Here is a 23,109-nt window from a genome sequence, read left to right as displayed (position 1 = left end):
GGATATATGCCCAGGAGTGGGATTATTGGGTCATATTGTAGTTTTATTCCTAGTTTTTCAAGGAATCTCCATACTGTCATCCATAGTGGCTATATCAGTTTACATTCCCAACAACAGTGCAAGAAGGCTCCCTTTTTTCCACACCCTTTCAGCATTTATTCTTTGTAAATGTGTAGGGCAGCAATGGAGACACAAACATACAGAACAGACTTATGGACACAGTGAGGGAAGGAGAGGGTGGGACAAATGGAGAAAGTAGCATGGAAACATTTATACTACCATATGTAAAGAGATAGCTAAAGGGAATTTGCTGTATGACTCAGGGAACTCAAACCAGTACTCTGTGGCCACCCAGAGGGGTGGGGGTGAGATGGGGTGGGAGGTGGGAAGGAGGTTCAAGAGGGAGGGGGCATATGTATACCTATGGCTGATTTATGTTGATGTATGGTAGAAACCAATACAACATTGTAAAATAATTATCCTTCAATTAAAAATGTGAAAATGAAAGTTGCTCAGTTGTGTCCAACTCTTTTCAATCCCATGAACTATACAGTCCATGGAGTTCTCTAGGCCAGAATACTGGAGTGGGTAGCCTTTCTTTTCTCCAGAGGATCTTCCCAACCCAGGGATTGAACCCAGGTCTCTTGCATTGAAGGCAGATTCTTTACCAGATAAGCTACAAGGGAAGCCCTCAGTTAAATTTTTAAAAAAGAAAAAAAAAAAAAAAAAGAAACCCGTGATTACATTGTGCCCACCTAGATAATCCAAAATAATATCCCTATTTTAATATTGGTTGATTAATAAACTTAATCTATCTACAATTTAAAATTCCCCTTTTGCATGTAAGTTCACCAATTCACAGGTTCCAAGGATTAGGATGTATGTATCATTAGAGTCCACTTTTCTGCCTTCTAAGTCCACTTTTCACTCATTTTTCTGGAATTATTTGACTTCTATTAAGGAATGAAAACAAGCATATCTGGGCATTGAATACATTTTTCCTTAGGGGCCCTTGTAACTTTTATTTTAAACAAAGTACAGAGAAAATAAAACAAGTAAACCAGCAGAGATGGCAGAGGTATGGTTTCATGTGGGTAGCAGGAGTTTCATGTGGGTAGCAGAAGATTCGGCTTGAGTTAGGTTTCAACTCAGTCCACTAATTAAATGCTTAAGTAAAACTTCAGAGCCTTATTCCATTTGTCTATCTTGATTTCTGTCAGATACTTTAATCCATTCAGACCAGGAAAAGCTACTTAAGGACACAGACCTTCATTCTGTAGAATATGAAAACATAATGTTTTTAAACTCTATGTAGCTTCCCAAACAAGTTTTACCAGGTGCAGTTTCGATGTAATGTCTAAGATAGAAAAGGAAAAAAAAGAGAAAAAAATCTGGAGCATCTGTTTGAGTGGATCCTAAAATGCAAGTTTCATTTTCATTCATTTTAGGATGAGAGAATTGATCAGGTGTTTATGAGGCAGACTCCTGTCTGTGCTTCTAAACTTCTATGTATTTTGTGTGCGTGACTGTTAAGTCACTTCAGTTGTGTCCAACTCTTTGTGACCTTGTGAACTGTAGCCCACCAGTCTTCTCTGTCCATGGAATTTTCCTGGCAAAAATACTGGACTGGGTTGCCATGCCATCCTCCCCGGGATCTTCTGCACCCAGGGATCAAACCCACATCTCCTGCATCTCCTGAATTGCAGGTGGATTCTTTACCACTAGCGCCACCTGGAAAGCCTCTATGTATTTTAGGAGGTAGCTTTTAAAAGGTTATTATTATATTTTTTTTCCTTGTTGCTGTTGTTTATTTGTTCAGTGTTAGTATTTTAGAAGTCGGAAACCTGGACAATTCTTTAGGAGTTCCAGTTGGTTCTTCAGCATTACTCCCTTGAACTGCTGCAGTCTAACTCCAACTGTGTAGTTTAAGACATAGGTTTTTATCATCCGCATTCAGCACTTGTGGAACTCCATGGGTATGTAGAATAGTCATGCAAAGCAACTGAGAGGTTTGTGAACTGAGCTTTTGATGATTATCACAATAGCAAAAAGGAAAAAAGAAACCTTTGCTTGTATTCTGTGAGTGCTTTTGTATGATTATTCCGCACTTGCCCAGCTGAGCTTAATGCCTAAATTTGCAGCATGTAGATTTTTCGGTGCAGTGGCAGGCACAAAGCAAGTGCTTAATAAGCTTTTGTTGAATTGAGTATCATTGCAAAGATAGTCTTTTTCTCATTAGCTGCCTGTCAATATTCTCTTTTCCTAAATAGGACTCCCTCTGCCTTCCTGTTTCTCTGTGCATGTAAACATAGAAACTTACAAGGTTCTGTGTAGGGTCTCAAAGGAATTGGGAGGTGAAATCCAATCAACCGCCCAGCATGTTTTCACCACTCAATTTCATACCAACCTTGCTAACCTCTGCTATTCAAAGCATACCTTTAAGAGACGAATGAGATCTCACAGTCTCTAGCACACAGTAGGAACTCGAGTATTTTTTTTTTTTTCACTTGAATATTTTTCGGGGGGTGAATCAAAGAAGAACTCGCAGAAGAGGTGGTTTCAGAGGATAGGGAACATTTAAACAAGCTTATTTCATGGCGTTGACATTCCAGAGAAAGTCTTTACTTTTTGAAAACACCTTTCACAAAGATGTTAAGTCATTTTTGTAGCTTTTCATTAAGATAATTGACTAAAATGTTTTGTTATTATACATATGTTTGTTCATGATTCTCGCTTCATGAGTAAACACATTCCTAGTTGCTTTAATGTTTTGAAGACCATGCAGTGTACTAAGGAATTTCTTAAAGGGTGAAAAAGAGTAGTTTAAAATCACACATTTCAGCCATTTATTGACTTATTGAAAAAACCTATCTTCTTATAGTTTCAAAGAATTAAGGAACTAGAAAGGATGTTAAATATCATTTGCTAAAACTCTTTCCTTTTAAAGTTGAAGATGCTAAAATTGAAAGATTAATCTTTCCACCAGATTTTACACTTAGTATCAGAGGAAGTACTGGACTCCATGTCTGCTGATTCTCTACTTCAGAGTTATATGCGAAAAAGACAATAAATATTAAAACAAGCTAACAAATGACAATTTAATATAAACTAATTTCAAGGCACTGTCATTGAAACAGATATAATTGATATACACTGTTTATGAGGACTTTACGCACTGGTTGAAAAATATACAGTAACTTGTAAAATGTTAATACAACAGAAAAGTTGTATTTTTTACATTTCCATATGATTAAAAATTTAACAACAACATTTTATGAATCAGGAAAATCATATGAAATTCAAGTTCCTGTTTTAATCAATAAAGTATTATTGGAACCTAGCCATTCTTATTCATTTCTGTATCTTCAACGGTTGTTTTTTCAGGACAATGTCAAAATGAGTAGTTGGGACAAAGACCCATGACTTACAAAGCCTAAAATATTTATTTTCTGTCCCTTCATAGAAAAAGTTTTCCAAATTCTCAACCAGGCTTAATGGAAGCCAGCAAAAAGAGAAAAAAAATAGATCAAACAACGTGTCCACAATACAAAGGACCCACAATTTGTGTTTTAGAGCACAGTGTCTTATTTAGACGTTTTCAGAAAATAATATTTGCCTACATTACTAAAACATTTAGGCTTTTGTCTCTTCTGTTTTCTGATATTTTTCACTAAAAAAATAGGAGACAAAATTTTATTTTTAGATTAGAGTAGTGTGATTGCAGTAGTTTGAATATTAAGCTCATTATTTTTTTCTCATTTTCAAAATCAGAATATCTGTATGACCCATGCATGAGGAAAAGTGACAACACAAGTGAAATGAATAGCTACAATTTTAATATTATCATTATTGTTCTTCTGCATTATTGTGGAGAAGGAAATGGCAACCTACTCCGGTATTCTTCCCTGGAGAATCACATGGACAGAAGAGCCTGGCAAACCCTGGTCCATGATTTCACAGAGTTGGACATGACTGAGCAGAAAACACTTCACACTTGTGATCTAGTGGACTAAGAATTATTAAGTATAACCTAGGTTCTTAGTTTCTGCAGAACAAATATATACAACAATGTCAAATTTGTAACTGCATGCAAGTCAGAAAAAATACAATTATTTAACTTCTCCTCTCCCAAATAAGTGTTTTAATTAACCAATCCAAATGTCTCAACATGTTTCTTTTTACTACTCTTTCATCTGCTATTGACTTGAAAGAAAGAAAGGCGATTTGAAGTACAGAAGAACTTTAAGATGTTAGCAAAGGAAGATGACCCTAAAAAGTTAAAAGACCTCATTAAAGTTTGTTTGAAGATTCTGCCAGACATATTGCAACTAATGCACTATGGAATCTTAGATATGTTTGTTCAGTAGCCACTGACACGGGTTCAAAATGTTTGCAGATTAATCAAGTACCTGTTCATTTGCAAGGAAAGATCTCCCAGTTTTAGTTCCTTTTAAAATAAAAAGCAAAAGCAGCACTCCTTTTAATTTAGCAATGTTCTGCTCCATGACTGTTTCAGTGCTTAATGACTGACAAAGAGAGTCATTAGAAGTCTGTTTGATGGACATAACTAAGTGAATTGGAAAAAATAGAAAAGCCTTTTCAGCCATACAGAAATAATTGACGTGACTGAGACAGTTGTATGTGAGTTCCAGATAAGAAGACGATTTATGGAGAAACTATTGAAACTAAAAAGTAAGGTACAGATTTAAAGTCCCAATAAAGTTGTCTGTAAGACACAGAATAGCATCCAACAGGGAAAGAGATTTAACCTGTAGTTCTTTCTAGCGTCATTTTTTGGGTTATATCCTCTTGCAAATGAAATCCCCAAAAAGGTCGTGTCACTAGGTTGATGGACTCCAAGGGGAAAGTTTCTCTCTTGTTAACCCGATGCTGTGTTTTCTCTTTTACTGTAAATATTACATATAATAGGATATTCCCAAAGTTCAACTATTTTCTTTCCCTTTTCAAAAATTAGCCACTGCCCTATTTAGAGAACACAATCCATTATTATTGTGCATATTGTAACTTAGAGGATTTTGTTAATGCAAGTGGAAGGTCAATATTTTTAACTGTGTCTGATTATGAAATTTAATATTTATTTATGGTGTGATGGTTATGTTTTAAACAATTTAATAATTAATAATGGATAAAATACATTTTTATTATTTTCATATTTTTGTGAATATGCATCTGGTCTTTATTGGCTTTCTTATAAACTATAAATGAACTTTGTGATAAAGATTTTTTTTAAATAATTAGCCCCTAGAGATGTAATGCCAATGACTGAATTCTGGAAACAGAATAACATATTACTGTTAATTTCAGAATGAAATTTCCTCAAAAGTACATATTATTTATAGTGTATGCTATTATGTCAGTACTTTCAAAAAAGGAGGGCAGTTATATAGTTCTCTAAAATTAAAACAAAATGAATCTGCAAGATAGAAAAATAAGACAGTTGGACAATTTGACATAAACTTTCTAGGCTTCCCTGGTGACTCAGATAGTAGAGAATCCACCTGCAGTACATGAGACCCTGGTTCAATCTCTGAGTCTGGAAGCTCTCCTAGAGAAGGGAATGGCTACCTTCTCCAGTATTCTTGCCTAGAGAATGCCATGGACAGAGGAGTCTTGTGGGCTACAGTCTGTGGGGTCACAAAGAGTTGCACACAACTGAGCGACTAACACTTTCACTTTCTAGATATTAAAAAAAGGCTTTTTAGAAAATTGTCCCAGTCCTCTAATGGATTTGAAATGTATGAACTTAACTTTCTGTGAACTCTCTGAATAAAGCAGGATGAGATCTGGCTTCTACTCCTTATGCGAAGTAAAGTGGGGATTGTGATAACTTCTTATGTGACCTCCAGAAACCTGATGGATTGCCTAGGTTTACATTTACTGTTTGGTAATTCACATTTGCAATTGTGGAGATGAAATTTTACAAAAAAGAAGAATGAATCAAATGTTCACCACCTTTTCCTCTCATGAATGCCTCACACTTTGCAATACTGTCATTAGAATGCAAGCCTTATTTCTGTCATCCACACATATCATAAATCCTCTCCTCATCTAACCAAGGTGTCTTTTTCTTGATACCAAGTTTACCTATATACTATTTTAACCACTGTTCATGTTTTCCAAATTAAAAAAAAATCCAAAATATTAATAGGCAAATGTATGTACTAAATATGTGACAATGTGTATCCCCCCAGCACCCAACTTTATCCTTATTTGCTATTTTTGTCCTTTCAAGTTTATTTCTTGTTGTTCAGTCACTCAGTTGTGTTTGACTCTTTGCAGCAAGCCAGGCTTCCCTGTCCTTTACCAACACCAAGAGATTGCGCAAACTCATGCCCATTGAGTCAGTGATGCCATCCAACCATCTTTATCGCTGTTGCCCCCTTCTTCTCCTGCCTTCTATCTTTCCTAGCATCAGGGTCTTTTCTAGTGAGTTGGCTCTTCACATCAGATGACCAATGTATTGGAGCTTCAGCTAGGTTAATTTTATTTGTGGAAATGATCATAGCAATCACATGTTCTTCATCTTGGGTGTATCAGAATTCCCGCTCAGGGGAGGAGGGTAAGAAGAGCAGCCATACTTACATACTCCACAGCATGAGGGCAAGGATAGAAGGGAGAGGACCTCTCCATTCATGTCCACTTCCCATGTGACCTCTAGATTTTGAAATAGCAAGTGAATAAAATTATATAAAGAATGGATAAGGATAATATGAAAAATAGACTGATTCCCAGTCTATAGTAGTTTAAAGCAAAGTCAATTATAATCCATTTCCATCAGCTGGGGCCTGGCATGAGTATCAAAGTACATCCCCTTCCCCAGGGATTGGATATTATTCAAAGTAACGTTTAAAAAACATTGTTTATTTATTTATTTTTGGCTGGGCTTGGTCTTTATTGCAGCACAAGCTTTTTCTTTAGTTGTGACAAGCAGGTACTACTCTCTAATTGCCGTGGGTGGGCTTCTCATTGGGGTGGCTTCTCTTGTTGCAGAGCATGGGTCCTGGGCATGCAGGCTTCAGGAGTTGTGGCTCGGACCTCTATAGAGTGTGGTTCTACAGCTGTGGTGCCCAGGCTTAGCTGCTTTGCAGCATGTGGCATCTTCCTGTATCAGGGGACGAACCCATGTTTCTGCATTGGCAGGCAGATTCTTTCCTACTAAGCCGTCAGGGAAGCCCCAGAGTTACCTTTGAATATATATGTGTCTTCAAGTGAAAATTTCCAGTGTGTCATAATGGAAACAAAAATTAATTCATGAATGTCACTCTTAAATAATTAAACTTATAGATGTTCATGCTCAGTAAATGATTGGATGCAAATATTTTTGAAAAATGTGGGTGTTATTTGTGTACCTATTTGTTTCACAAATAACCTGCCTTTAGAAAAACAAAAATCAGTGCATGAATAGGAGACTTAGGTTTGTGATTTCACATGGGTTTTTAAAATTATATTTAGAAACTTTGTAAATTATTGGACTAGCCCTTTATTTTCTTGCAAAAAAAAAACTTAAAACATAACGGGAGATAGTTCTCATTATATAGCTGTGGCCTGAGGTATAATACCTTTTATAGTATATGTCTTTGAGGGAGCTTAAGGCTTTTTGTAGAAGCTATCTCATTATTTCTCGGAGAATTTAAGTTAGTAAGGGATAGGTATTATTTTCTGCATTTTATAGACCCTGAGCCTAAGGCACAAGAGCCAGAGGTCAGCTAACTTTTCTGAGGTCAATAGGGAATCCATAAGGTTGCTTGGAATAGAATCTTTTTTTAATTTTTCTGTTGTTTCTAATATATATATATATGTTTATATATATATATATTTCTCATTAAACATACACACATGGACCAATGGACCATGCATGTAATTCCCCACAAGTTTTACTGTTTGCCTTGCCTTTGTGATTTTAATTTTATTTCTCTATTAATTCTAGTTAGTTTACTTCTAGTCTCTGATTTATTTCATTTTGGAAAACTTTATATTATTAGGCATATTTTTTGCTTGACATTTTTGCTGGCATCTTCAACTACTTTCCCTAAAGCATTTTTTTTTCAATAATAAGAAAGACAAAAAAATAGATAAAGGTTTTACATAAATCTTATTCCTTTTAACTGCCACCCGACATCTCTCTTACACCATACCATTTTAAAAATTAGAAGCCTACACCCACTTTCTCCATGTCTCCTTATGTTTACAAGGGGTCTTTTACTTCCTCTGGCTTAATCTCCTAGAATTGTTCCCCAGAGTTTAGAGGTTTTATAACAAAAATGACCTCCTAATGGATGAATCCAATGGACTTACAGTAATCAATATTCTTCTCACTATCTCTGATGCCTTTGATCACAGAAGATTTTATTTGCTTTCCAGAAATTACCAGCTTCCTTGTTTTCTGAGTCTCAAAAGTGACTTGGTTTTCTTATTAGTCCTATATTTTATTCTTTGCCCCTATTTTCAAATTTGAAGTCTGTAATCAGCCCTCAAATATATATTATCTATCAAAAGTATTTTAGAGATCTCAATCCAAGAAACCCCTTCTTTGCAATGCCTGCCTGAATTCATAAGCAAGTTAAATGGAATTTTTTTTGGGGGGGGATGCCTTTACATTGTTGGAAATTTAATCATGTTATATTTTTGGCTGTTTTTATATACCTATAAGATTCTGAGTTTCTTAAATATATAGAATTATTGTTGGAACATCCTTGAACCCCTGAGATACAATGGGACATCGCAAATGTAGGTATAATGACTAGACCCAGCCAGCCACACAAGTTTGCTCTGTAATGGCCTTGCTGAGCATTCTTATTGCTGTTTCCCCATTCTTTCTTTCCTTCTTTTAAAAAATTTTTATTGGAGTATAGTTGCTTTACAATGTTTTGTTAGTTTCTGCTGTACATCAAAGTGAATCAGCTATACATATACATATACCCCCTCTATTTTGGACTTCCTTTCCAATTAGGTCACCACAGAGGGACCTAATTAAACTTAAAAGCTTTCGCACAGCAAAAGAAACCATAACCAAGACAAAAAGACAATCCCCTCTCTTTTTTAGCATAATCCTCCGCCTTCAACATTTCTTCCTCCTACTCTTCTGTAGGGAATGGTCAGACCATGTCTTTAATCTCACCCCTTTAATTAGGTCATTTATTTGCCTAATAAAAATCTTTGATTTCCACCCCCTCTTGTTTATAATTCTCACACACATACCACTCACAATTTTTGTAAAAGCTTTCTTGGAGACTTCATCTTTTAAGATTTTTTTTTTTTTGATGTGGACCATTTTTAAAGTTTTTATTGAATTTGTTACAATATTGCTTTTATGTTCTGTTTTTTTGGCCAGGAGGCATGTGGGATCTTAGCACCCTGACCAGGGATCAAACCTGCAGCCCCTGAGTTGGAAGGCAAAGTCTTAACCCCGGGACTGCCAGGGAAGTCTCTTGGAGACTTCTTTCTTGCATTACTTACTTAGTTTTCAAGCATATCTTCATTGTTTCAAAAAGCTGGGAAACTGACATGCTTCCTCAAGCTCTTCTGCTTTTTCCTGTTTTGCATAGAAAATGAGTTTGCCTTTGCAAGACATGTCATTTGTCACCCTAGACAGAAAAGTTGAAAGCTCAAACACCTCAGGTCACTAGATATCTTCATACCATACTTTTGCATCTCAAGATGGAACCATGCTTCTGTGACTTTACAGGGAAATTCTATGAATACTTAAAGGACCATCTGGCTTCCTGAAGCAGTTTGACTTTCTGACTAAATGTTCAATTGTAGGATTTCACCTTCCTCTCTGTGCCTCTCATCACCCTGAGAAATATTAGAAGTTGCTGATACCCACTTCCACCCTGAATGTTGATTCATTGGGTTTAAGTTGAGGCCAGATATTGGCACTGTATTTTCTCACAAGTATTCTGGATGTTTCTAAGACACATCTAAGTTTAGGAGTCACTACTTAAGCCACTGTACTTCAGAGTATTAGTCATTACCAAATTCATTATCTCTGTCACAGTTAACACAATGCTTAGACTTCTGGTTTAGTCAATATATCTCTGGTATGTAAATAATATGTATTCTGTGTCATAACTTCTGCCATAAAGCCTATCTTCTCAATAGACCCAACCCATGGTGAAGGATGGTGTGTAAATACTTATCTGTCTCCCTGTCTGCCTATCTGTCTACTTTGTTATCTAAATCTGTAATACATGTCTGATTTATTACTGGAATTAAAACTTAGTTCTTGCATTAATGGATTCTCTTTCAGAATTCAGGTATCTGTACTAATTTGGTTCACATTACCAACTTAAACAGTTTGCCACAGACTTTTTTTTATTTAAAATTATCAAAGTAGAATTTAAGAGATAGTAATGTAGTGTTTATATTGTATGTAGAATTCTATTGGAATTTTTTTAAATGCTGATAAAAATGATAGGGCATTTTATGATCCATTGGGTAATATTTTTTGTTTCAGATTTTATTATAAGTCATTTTTTCATTCATTTAGATATGATTTTAAATGAAAAAGCTTTTTTATGCAAAAAGGAAGTATTAATGGATCTGAGCATTTTCTAGTATATATATTCATCTTAGTATTTTAAAATTACAACACTTTCATTCTATCATTAAACTTAATATGTAACCTACAATAATTCATGGGGATTAAAATATTCACAATTAAAATAGAGTACAGAATCTAGAAAGTAAAATGCACAGATTCATAGCAATTATTATATAATGCATGATAGAAAAAAGTGTTTTATAAACATAGTCTATCTCCTGTCTGTGATATTCTAGTATTACTCTTAGTAGAACCAGTATTTAAGCACAGATTATGAGATTAACACCTTCATTCAAACATCATTCTTTTTTATATCAAAATGAAATGTTTTCTCTCATAATTTCTTATTTCTCTTTGTCAATCCATTAGCATAATTTACCTATTTCTGTGTTCATTTTGAACTTTCTCCTTGCATTAGTGGACTGATTCTAAAAGATTTGAGAATCATTAAAATAGAATTAAAAAGCCTTTGACCCTTTTTTATTTTTAACGTGATTTTCTTAATCCATTGCTATGTCTTGAAGTGATAATATGTTTTCATGACCCACAGCATTATTTCGTAAATTCAGCATTGTCATTAAAATTTTATTGTTCAGTATTATTTGCTAAGTGGCTTCTATGTGCAAAGCAATTTGGTTTTAGGGGACTGTCATTAATTCCATTTCTGGGGTGATACTGAACATAATTCACAGATGGTTTGCAGTCAATTGGGAGTATAAATGGGAAAAAAAGAAAGAAAAATATGCACACATAAGATAAAGCATGGCAAATACAAATTGATTTCATATTTATTAAGAAATAAGGTAAACTATCACAATTATACTACTCTAAAGCAATGTGAGATTATAGTGAAAAAAGGAAAATGTTTCTAGAGATTTTGTTGCTAGAAAATTTGGGCCCATGGTGTATATGATGTTTATCCTAGTAATATTTTGTAACTGTTTTAAAATACTGCAGTCCCAATTCAGGGAAACATTATAAAGAAGAGAACATGCTTTAAATGTTTCCAACAGAATTCAGAATTTCTTAAAGTTTGATTTTGATTTAAATGGAAAAGTAGATTTTATAAAGACTATACACTCTAATAAGTACATTGAAGGAGAGGTACTTGGTTAGAAATGTGAACAATAGACAATATTCCTGGCCAGTCTTCTATCTGAGACAAAATAAAGGGAAGTTTTGTGGAAGCATGTGTTTGTCTCAAGTAAGACCAGTTTATAAATTTTGGGGGAAATGTCACAGATCTTCTTAGCTTTCCCATTAGTAGTCTATGGTATGTAGATTAGACTTAACGTTTTAAAAATTCTACTGGTTCTAATTGTGATGGGTGATTTGTACCACTAGTATGCAAGTGTAAAAGTGCAGAAAAGGTTCTTTATCTTTCTCACTATTCTGGCAATATTAGTTTTATCTTCATACTAGAAAAAAACAATCTGAGTTATAGGTTCAAAAATCTGTACATTTATGCCACTTTCAAGTCATATAAGAAGATAATGAATACAATTTGCTAAGAATAATATGAAAGAGATATTATAGAACCTTTTATATTGGTTCTACCCCCACAATATTATGTGTACATATATCCCTGACAATGTATGGCATTAATTTGTTCCCTTAATGAGCCTAAAATGTTCTGTTTTATTATGTAGTTATGATAACCTTTAAAATCCATATATAGTAAGTATTCTATTCAGCCAACATTAGTAACATATTATATTGTGATGTCCAATGGGTAATATTTGCAGTACTTTAAATACTACTTAAAGATGGTATATGATGTTACTTTTTTGAGCAAATTGTGAATTAGTTGTGGTAAAAACACATTGAATTAAACTTTTTTAGTTTATTTTAAATTCCCTGGTTAATGAAACTCTTGTCTATTATTTCAGTACTACCCTTACACTTTTAGGGTCAGTAGGTGATATTTTTAATATGAATGAAGTAAGAAATGTATTCCAATCTGTTAGCACTTCATCCGAATTCTTATTTATCAGCTGTACCTTTAATAGTTGAAGTCAATTCCCAGAACACTTGATTTTAAACCATCTGCTGTAAGGACAAAGTATTTAAAAATGGTCTTCTTACGATGGATTAGTTCTATAGTTATTGCTTTCCAAAATCACTGACCCTTGTTTTTATAAGAAGTCTGTTTGTGAAAAATATATTTGAAGTGAAAACTTCGGAATAGAAAAGTGATGACTGTGTGGAAGTACCATATCAAATTTAAATGTGTGTTTCAGTAGCATTGCTGTTTTCTTATCTCTGTTACAGAAAGGAATATTCAGTTTTTCCATAATAAAATCTAAGCTCTATGTATTGCCTCAGAAAACAGAGTTAAGCAAATACATTTCAGCATTATCATATTAACTATTCTGTATTGAATTAGTTGTCAGTCAACCTTAATGTATGTAATTTATGTATTTTTTAAATAAGATCATTTACAATCTTATACCTTAGTGACATTCAGAATCTTTTCTCTTACAGCCATTTCGTAGAGTGACGTTTTCTGTTGTGAGTCAGCCTCAGGACCCACATCAGGGGTCACTGCAGAGTTGCTATGACAGCGGGCTGGAGGAGTCAGAAACACCAAGCAGTAAGAGTTCATCAGGGCCAAGACTGGGTGCCCTTCCACTCCCAGAGGACAACTATGAAAGGACCACGCCGGATGGCAGTGTTGGTGAGGCAGAGCATATGGAAAATGGTAGGGGCAAACACAACACCCACACACATAATCACGCTAGTGAGCCGTAATAAGTAGACTCTTGAAGGTCAGTCTAAAATCAAAATAAAATAGCTGACGCCAAACCTGTTTTCTTTGAAATAATCAATATTTGCTAAAGTATAGAAATGCCAAATAAAGGAACATAATTCTCTAGATTAAATTCACTGAACTTGCTCCATCATTTTAAACCAGCCTGTCAGAAATAAACACCTTTACAAATAAATCAGAGTAGTACCTGTTATGGGAAAAACTAAACTAGTATAATGCCTAAACTATAGCCACTGAGAAAGGTCTTGTGTCACTGTTTTCTTCTATTCATTTTTGTCATGCAACTATTTCTTCAACTGTAATTGTCTAGTCTTGGTAAAAGGAAATGACAATAAACACACCTGGCTCTGTTCTTTCGTCTCCTAGGTATTTAGAAAAGCATTTTCAGACCTCTCCTTTTCAAGTGATAACAGAAATGGAGTCAAAGGAGAAGAACAGTATCATATTATTCTCCAAAATAGACTGTAAATGCTATTAGAACTCCCCTCTCATTTAATTATAAGGTTTCTCTCTCTCTCTCTTTTTTCTTTTTTTTTGCAAGGGAAAGGGAGGAAGGAAGATTATAGCACCCTATATTCTTATTCTGTTGTGAGATGATTCTCATAATTACCACAATCAGCCTATGTACACTTACCTTTAAGCTACAATGTTAGATTGCAAGTAGTGCTTATGACACTTTTCACATTTGTTTCTGTTCCCAAAGGTTGTAAGTAAATGCCTGAAGAATAGATTTATGTCATATAATGGAGTGGTGACGTTCTTGCTAACTTTACTATTTCATATATAAGAAGAAATTTGGTTATATGCAGAGAGAGGAAGAGGAATCACACACATTTTTATCTCTAGTGAAACCTTGAAGTGAATTTATGTCTTTCACCATTCCATTCCCCAAGTGAAATAACAAATTTTAACTTTTTGTTATATACCAGTTTCTTGAGTGACAATATGTAAATAGAACCTATTACTGCGGGAAAAAGTCTTTTCTTCTGGAAGCTTACGCATGAATATTAAAATCTAGCATTAGAGAGTAATGTATCATACATAACTCCAAATCAAATTATTGCTAAACTAAGTCATGTAAAATAGTTATTTTTCCACATTGTTATCTGGCTAAGTAGATATGATATCAGGGTCTGCTGATTGAAATCCTTCTTGATTAATTATCCAGATATTAAATGGCATTTTGCCTTATGGCTATAAAGGCATGCTTATCTGTGTGTATGGCGGTGTGTGCTTATGTGGATGGGAGTTTGATATGGTTTTTAAGAATTCACCTTTTTTTTTTTTTAGATTTTTTTAAATGCAATTTTAAATACAATTTTGATATATATGAACTGCAATGCTGATGAATGTATATTTAAGGCAAATATGTTTCAAATCTTTGTACAAAAGTAAAAATTAAAGTAAAAATGCCACAAAATGTTTTATATATAGACACACACCTACACATACATACTCTCTATGAAGGCAGGATTCATTTACTTTAAGGGCTTTACTATATCTTTATTACCTTTTGATGGTATCGTATAATTTTATATGTATTTTTAAAAGTACTTTTCTCACAACATACAGTATAATTAAGTCTTTATTTTGGGGGTATCAACTATCATTGGCATTACAGTCATATTTTAATGTCATTTTCTCTTTTCTGAGTTTAAGGAATTCAGTGCCATTAAAATAAGAAAATAATGAATAATAAACATATTATATATGATAAATACACAGTGGTTACTTTTTAGGAAACATACATATCTTGGAAAACTTAAAAGATGAGCTTGTTAAAGGCTAGCAAGTTGACTGAGAAACATTTCTCAAAGACTTTTAGTTATTATTTATAACTATATTTTCAGTCTTGTCAACAGCCAAGGAACATAATGATGTAACTGATTTTTCCTGATTTTATGTGACTGACACTTGAAATTTGGAGTTTATATAACCATTTGTCATCTGCTCAGTGTGATTCATGTTAGCCCTGATCTATAGGTAATGACAGAAGAGATGTGATTCACTTTGGGTGATCCAAATGTAGCAGTTGACATTTAAGAGTTCCGTTGTGTTCGTTTTCAGACTATTATCTAGTCGTAAAGTGTAGTTGTACTGCTTGAGTTCTGGTAGTTTCATCTTCAATATTAATGGGTCATTCTGACATAAATAGAATTGGAATTGAAACCTGTCAAATATTCATTTGTCACATTTAATTGGAATCCAGGTAATCTGCAGTGTTTTGCTTGGTTAGGTTTTAATCAGGATTTGTATTGGATTTTACAATGAAAATACCATTTTGGAAGCTGTCCTAGTTCCTAACTATTATTACCTCAAACATTTTGAATTTTTAATTTTAACCTATAAGAATTTTAACCTATTAGAAACAATGCTATTATAACTAATTCCTTGGATTAACTTCCATTGTAAAGTTTAGGAGATAATTTCCAGTGCAATAACTTTATAATATTCCAGTGTAATGATGGAAACTGGGTATAAGTTGGTACAGCTAATGATAAAAATAGTCACAGATGCTGTAGTAAGGAAATAACCAAAATACAGGAAAATTTCAGTACATGGATAGTGAAATGCACTCATGTTTTACAAAAGCTTTTATCTCTGCCTTCTATACTTTAGCATACAAAATTTTATTAAGGGCATATGGGTTAGTTCTCTTTTTAACAAGCTTTACACTATATTCCAAACCACATTAGTGCCAAATGATGATGAAGCTTTATTTTCTTATTAGCTTAGGTAAAATAATACAGTGTAAAAATAAACAATTTTTTGAAACCAGAATTTATTCATTAAAATAAAACCCACCATTTTGATGATTTCAAACCTGCGGTACTTGTATCTCCTGAGTTTCTGGAAAGGAATAATGAAAGTTATACATTAAAATATTTTTAAGAAAACCATCATGAATTATGCATTCATTAATGAAAAATATCACTAACATATTTTTCTTTAACTTAATATTATTAGGATTATTTCATGCTGATCCTTTGATAAGATTGGAGAAATTGGTTGCTATTTCATTAAAATATGCTTAGTGGAATTACATATTTTAAAATATGGAATCCATGGTAAGAAGTTAAGTAACGATAAAGAACTTTATTGATAAAATAATTTAATAAGTCAAGTGAAAACCAGATATTAGGCCTAAAAGCATGATCACATTCAAGGCAACCATTGATTATGCAAGGTTTGCTCTTCTCTTTATTAGTAGTAGTCTTCAGACTTTCTCTTAGAATGGGGCTTATGAGTTTAAGCCTACCCTGCCTTTGTACCATGGTCTACTTATTCTTTCAAAAGCCCTCCTGAATCATATTTTCAAGACTAGTTTGTTTTAACTATGTATCACATTATCACATGATGAGTTTAACAACTCAAATATGGAAAACACCCAACTTAACCTCTAGTCATAATTTCCATTTAGGATTGGGTAGGTCATTTACTTCTTTAGGGTCTGTTTCTATCATCTATATGGCAAATAGCTAAATTAACTGTAAACCATACACAGATCCAGTAAACTGCTATTCTTTTCTTACATCCAATTTTTCTTATGTATTTTATTCTCCTGAACAGAAAGAGAACTTTGGATCTCTTAGTGGGGTGGTGAGTGAATTTGATAATATGTAGTATAATTGGGCCAATCAGAAGTAATTCTAGGGCCTTCCTCACAACCCATATAACACATGTGCATTGTAGTAGTAGATAATGAATGTATTACATAAATCAAATAAATGAAAAGGGTCAAATGGCATGATTTCTGACCAGGTAGATGAAAAAGTTGGTCCAACAGTATGTCAATATGGGAAACAATTTTGGAGTCTCCCCAAATTGCACTGTCCAAGAGGCATTTATAGGTCTGATCTGGCTCTGGATACAGTGCCTTCAAAACCATTAATTATGACTAAGTGATCTCATAATAGAATAAACACATTTACTTTCTTACCTGACAGTGTAAACTTTGGTCAGAGTAAGAGTGAACAAAAGGTACAAAACAGTATGTGTTTTCCTCTAGTTAAACTTTCAGATAGTATAACATAGAAATAAATCAAAGTAAGAAAATAGCTGTTGATCCATAAGGCAGATTTTTAAAAGTTAAATGGTCAGAAATTTGCCCATTCTAACTGTCTAATTAATTTTATGCCTCTTGATTTTCTCAAATATTTAAAGATAATTTTGATTTTTAATATATTAATTTTTTAAATTTCCCACTTCAATACTTTTTATAATCTATGTATAAGCTAGTCATAATTGTTTTATTCATTCTCCTCACTCCATATGCTTTAGTGTTTAGAACACATTGTTCTTGAGGGTTGAAGCATGGTGCATTTCACTGTGAACCCTTTCTGTATCTGCCATGGACTTTTCACATTGATTTCAGAACTAAAGAACAGTATATTTGAAATGTCATTTGGGAATGAAGCACCGTTTTTTTATGACCAAGGGCAACGAGAATAGACACTAAACTCATACCCTTGTGTGAGATAAAGGACCCTTTACTTTCTACTTTTCTTTTACCTACCCAATTTTCAGCACTCATCGGTAAGATATTGTCCTCTAGAAATTGTTGATTTTTACTGTTTTCATTTAGATTGAATTGACGCTGTCTCTTCCAGTCTCCCAAAGATGTTCATATTCTTGTTAATAACATATTCATAATACCACAAAACAAATGCCCTGCAACTTGCGTGTGTGTGTGTGTGTGTGTGTGTGTGTGTGTGGGAAAGAGACTAATATACCTTGAAAAGGATTCATTTTCTTGGTTTAGCATTTCACTCTGTCTAGTTACTGATGTCTGACTGTATTTTTTACATTCCTAACCATCAGTAAAATTCTGTACCTCGCAAGTATCCCCAAGTCCACACACCTTTCACTTCTGGAGGGTCCTATTTATTCCTCCTTCTTCATAGTGATTAGGGAAAGTGATAATAGATTATCTCTATGCAGTCTCAGCCAATCAAGATGTATGCTGCAGCAGCTTTCTAGCTTTCCAGTAATGAGCAACATAATCTAAAAGAATCTAAAGAACATTGTCCTATAGACAATGTCCTGTATTACATATGTAATGTAGTAGAATGTACTGGCTTAAAAAACAGTCTTGAAATCTAGGGACAATTAACATTAACAATGTTAATTAAATGACATTGATCTATTTGTTGTTGTTCAATCATTCAGTTGTGCCTGACTCTTTGCAGCCCCACGGACTGCAGCCTGCCAGACTTCCCTGTCCTTCACTGTCTCTGGGGGTTTGCTCAAACTTCTGTTCATCGAGTTGATGATGCCATCTAACCCTCTCATCCTCTGTCACCTCCTTTTCCTCCTGACCTCAATCTTTCCTAGCATCAGGGTCTTTTCCAATGAGTCAGATCTTCACCTCAGATGGCCAAAGTATAAGTCTAATTAACACTGGTTTAAATTCTGATTTCCCCTTTTACTAACAGTGTAATTTTCTGACATCTCATAGTCCCACCTTCACCAATAATAAATCATAGGGTAGTGGAAGACACTAAATGAGATAGTAGCACTGAATAATGTATAAATAAATAATGAGTACCAATAATTTTACTATATTAGTGATAGGACTATTTAGTACTATTATTTAAATAGTAATAATAAAATAATTATGATTATTATTAACTTTAGGTAGATTTGACATGACACAAAGGCTTAATCATGAAAGCATCAAAAATACTTAGTCTCACAAAGATAGCATTCTGAAATGACTAGTAAGAATGATATTCTCACCTTTAATACTTCCCAGTTAATTTCTAATTTTTGTGGGATACCAAGGGAAGACACCCAGGAGCAGTAACATTTAAACATCTCAAGGATCTTAAAAGAGGGGAAAGTAAAATCTATCCTTTGGTATCAAATGAATCCAGTTTTTTGTGCTCTCTGTCAATCAAGGTGAGAAGTCATTATCTCCCTGTATTCTCTAATCTCTTTTTAAAGTGTTTTTACATTTTGAAATGTAAAACAACCAGTTTTCCAGTTGAATGCATTATTCTGCAGGTATATACTTCCTTTTTAACTGCTTCAAAATATTCAAATCGACAGAGAAACGAACTGAAAAGTATCCAATTAGTATGCTTACCTAACTTCAGCCCTTTCTTTTTAATCTCAGTATTAATAATTAACACTGATAAAATGTGTGACTATATTACCCTTTTTATTCTAATTTTGTCTTTTAAAACTGGATCACTCGCTGAACCTTTATGACATTTGAGGAGGGAATGAGCTCTCATCAAATCTCAAAGTGACTTTGGAGGTTAGTTAGTGGGCTTGTTGCCTCCAGACTCTCAAAGCACTTGCTTATCTGAATTTCAGCACACTTGTTAGATAATGAATTCTGTGTTTAGGTCCTTATTAAGTTAAGCTATAATCCCATATTTCTTGTATTCGTCTTTGCTTATACATTGTATATATTTCTGTTTTTCCTATGATTCTTTCCCCTTGAGTTATGTATAAAATACTTGATGTTGCTGAAATGTGATGACACTTTAAGCATCCTCTGGGTGAGTAAAGGTACTCTGGAACCTGACTATTAAAGTGTAGCTAGCTCTCAACCTCAGAGGTCAGTCCACTTATAGAGACTTTGTTTCATCTCATATTCCTCTTTTAGGTTAAGGAAGTCACTATTGTTACTTCTGTTGCAGGTTTTTTTGTTTTGTTTTTTAAGAAAAGCATTCTCTTCTTAAGTAAAGCAAAATAGAGTAATATCCTCCTTGTCTCTTGTTTAATGGGTTAATTATATAGTGACAAAGCTGTGGTTACTCTTTTTGACCCAACAAACATGTATAAAAAATAAAACATGGCCAAGACTTTCTGAGGAAGTAGAAGTGAATGAGAAAGAATCTCTGCTTTTTGTGGCAGGCATCTTCAGGTTGGGGATATACAACCCTGATTTCAGTAGCTTCACTGTGATATGAAAAGGAGAAAGCTCAGAGAAGCTCAGAATGGTATGATGTACAGAGAATGGAGTAGAAAATTATTCAGATGAAACAATTATAAATGCACTTATTGATATTTTTACATTTTATAAATAATATCTTGGACTGGAAGAAGGCCAAAAGTTATTTACATTCTATCTTCTCTTTTTACCTACCTGTCTTCTACATAATTTAAAAATAAATACTTTATTGGCCTGGAAGCTTCATGTCAAACTACAAGAAATTAAATTCTTCATAATTAGTTCTAAAACTCCAGAATTTATCATTTATAGAAATTATCAGCATATGGTAAATCTAGATCTCATCTACAGAACAAATTACTTTTATGTCTCTTTTCTTTCCCTGCTCATAAATGTGGACAGTTACTAAAAATATGTGTACTTTAAATAAGGCTTTTCAAGCTTAATAAGATCCTGTAAATAATCTTTTGAAGTTCTTGTGATTTTTTTTCAGAAAACAATTTGTATTACTCAAATCAGATGATTAGATTAGAGTAGACTGATTAGATTAGGCTTATTTTTTTGAAAACCCGATTCATTCCTTGAGTTGTGGTTGTTATTTTTTGTGTAATTACTATCTCAAGGTTCCAGTTAAGTTTTTGGATATTTGTCTTTATGTCACATTCACTTTCTATCTGAAATATAGATAATAGGCTGCCCTGTTTTAAAATCTTGTTTCTGATTAAGTTTTACTTAATTTATGCAGATATATATTTTTTGACATCAGTCTCATTATTTTGTATGCCTTCTGATCACTGATCCAGAAAGAATAAATTCATTACAAAGTGAAAAAAAATGAAATACATGCACATTTAAATTTAAATCCTTTAAAATAGATAGCTGCTAAAATGTGATAATCACAACAGAAACTAAGATTTGATATAGTAATTTAAAACAAATCTCCAAGGAGTGCAAAAAAATGTTTGGTAATAAAAAATAGAACAGTATCCTATGTTTGAAAATCATCTACTCATTCATTTTCTTTGAGAAATACATCTTCTATGACTTTATTTCTGCTCTGAAATGCTCAGCATTTCCATTGATGAGGTCATTGGAGGACCCACATATAATCTGACTGGTGTGCTTCCTGAGAGCCATAGTGCTCTATACTGAATTATGCACATTGTTTCTATTCAGTATGAAGTTGCATTTCACCAACCCAGCTTTTACAGTAAAAGGTCATCACAGCTATAGCTGAAATTTTATACAATGAACAGTGAATTTAGAGTATTATGAGAATTCAAGTTCAATAATTATTTCTTGAACATTTACTCTACTCAAATTCCCATGAAGGATCCAAAGGTGAATGAGACATTCTCTTTGCCTTCTATGTGTCAAATATTGTGATGGAGAAAGGTATGTGCAGAATTAGATTTTTAAAAGTAAAGTCATGAGAAGCTCTAGGTGAAAGGACTAAATGTTACCAGAATTAGAGGAGGATATGAATTGGGGATATGAAAAACTTTAGTCAAGCTTTAAAGGATGGGTGAGTAGGAATTTGATAAATGGAAATGTGAGTGAGTAAGGTTATAGGGAAAACAGGGGTGCTATTTCCAAGTTGGGAAAAGTGGAAGGAATACACTTTTTCAGGAGGACAAGCTTGATTAAGACATGTTGGATTTAAGGTACCTTTGAAAAATTCAAATGCTATCTAGCAGCCTATTGAAAATGTACACCAGAAACTTGGGAGTGGAAATCAATAGCAGAAATACAACTTTAAGAGTTATTGGCACCCCGATGATTATGAAACTTGGAGAATAGATGTGAACATCAAGTAATTGACACCAGATAAGAGAGATCATACCCAACACAGAATCTGAAAAAATACTGAAATATAAGAGAATAATAGAGAAATAAGTTTCAGTAAAGGTGACTGAGGATATTTTAAAATAAAAAAAGTAAAACTAAACAAAGCACGGCAAGCTAAGGAGAAATTTAGAATTAGGGTTGTACATCTAGAATGTTTAGATGTTTAAAAACTTTGTTGAATTTTGTTATATGGACTTGGAGCCCAGTGTTGCTGATAGAGATTCAACAGAAATAAGACAACTGAGAAAGCCAAAGACCAGGAGGTGCTGTGTAAGAGCATATTCAACAATTATTTCCCCCAGGTCAGCAAGTCCATTATAAAGTCTTTGTCAGAGACAGGGGCATGGTTGCATCCCTCTATATCAATCAATAAATTTCTAACCAACTTATAATTTATCCTGTGTTCATAATTTTTGTTGCTGTTTCTACAAAATTTTCCAAAAGTACAACAGTGTCTGAAATTTTGGTAATAATAGCTTTTGTTATCTTTCCTTGAGATATAATAATTACTCTTTTAAGTGAATTTTGGCCTCACATATAACTTCTATGCTTTATTTTATACTAGGTCACCATTTGTCCATCTCACTGACTTGAAATTAAAATAATATCTAATTGCATTTTTGGTGAGATCCAATAATTGATATCAAACATTTTTAGTCATCGTCAAACATTTTTATTTTGTGATTATAGAATTCCTGACACTATAATAGTGCTATCAATTGTTAGTGGCCTTACGCAAATAGATAAGCTTCGAAACAGACAATAATGAAATAGAATTTGCACAAGAAATAAATTCAAATTATATAGTAAATGATTGTTCAGTTCCAGTCACAGAAATCCCATGTCAAAGATGCTTACCACAGCTAGTACACCATGCAAGGGAAGAACTGCCTTCAAATGTATTACGTGTGAAGACTTACTAACAATGATTTGCTAGGCAGATGTCACTTTTGATGTTGTTTTTTGTCTAAGAAAGGACAACTATCAATGTCACATAAATGTATTCTCCCTTGTCTGTGTTCA

The 23,109-nt window shown here is 33.6% G+C and overlaps 1 protein-coding gene across 9 annotated transcripts in view; it reads left to right on the top strand.

Annotated features, from left to right (window-relative positions):
• Positions 1–23,109, top strand: part of PCDH7 (protocadherin 7) — a 477,823-nt gene that overhangs the window by 208,394 nt on the left and 246,320 nt on the right. For 4 of the 9 annotated variants that reach the window (XM_025290203.3, XM_025290205.3, XM_025290209.3 and 1 more), the window contains one exon: positions 13,049–13,265. The exons of 1 other annotated variant lie outside the window; for it this stretch is intronic. In XM_025290203.3, coding sequence (XP_025145988.2) covers positions 13,049–13,265 — 217 coding nt within the window. Of the gene's footprint in view, positions 1–13,048; positions 13,266–13,700; positions 13,724–23,109 lie in introns of those variants that run through there. 4 more of the 9 variants (XM_025290204.3, XM_025290207.3, XM_044946018.2 and 1 more) reach the window with 2 other exon arrangements.

Source organism: Bubalus bubalis, chromosome 7 (assembly GCF_019923935.1).
Source record: "Bubalus bubalis isolate 160015118507 breed Murrah chromosome 7, NDDB_SH_1, whole genome shotgun sequence".
NCBI lineage: Eukaryota > Metazoa > Chordata > Mammalia > Artiodactyla > Bovidae > Bubalus > Bubalus bubalis.
This window is presented reverse-complemented; position numbering and strand designations above follow the sequence as displayed.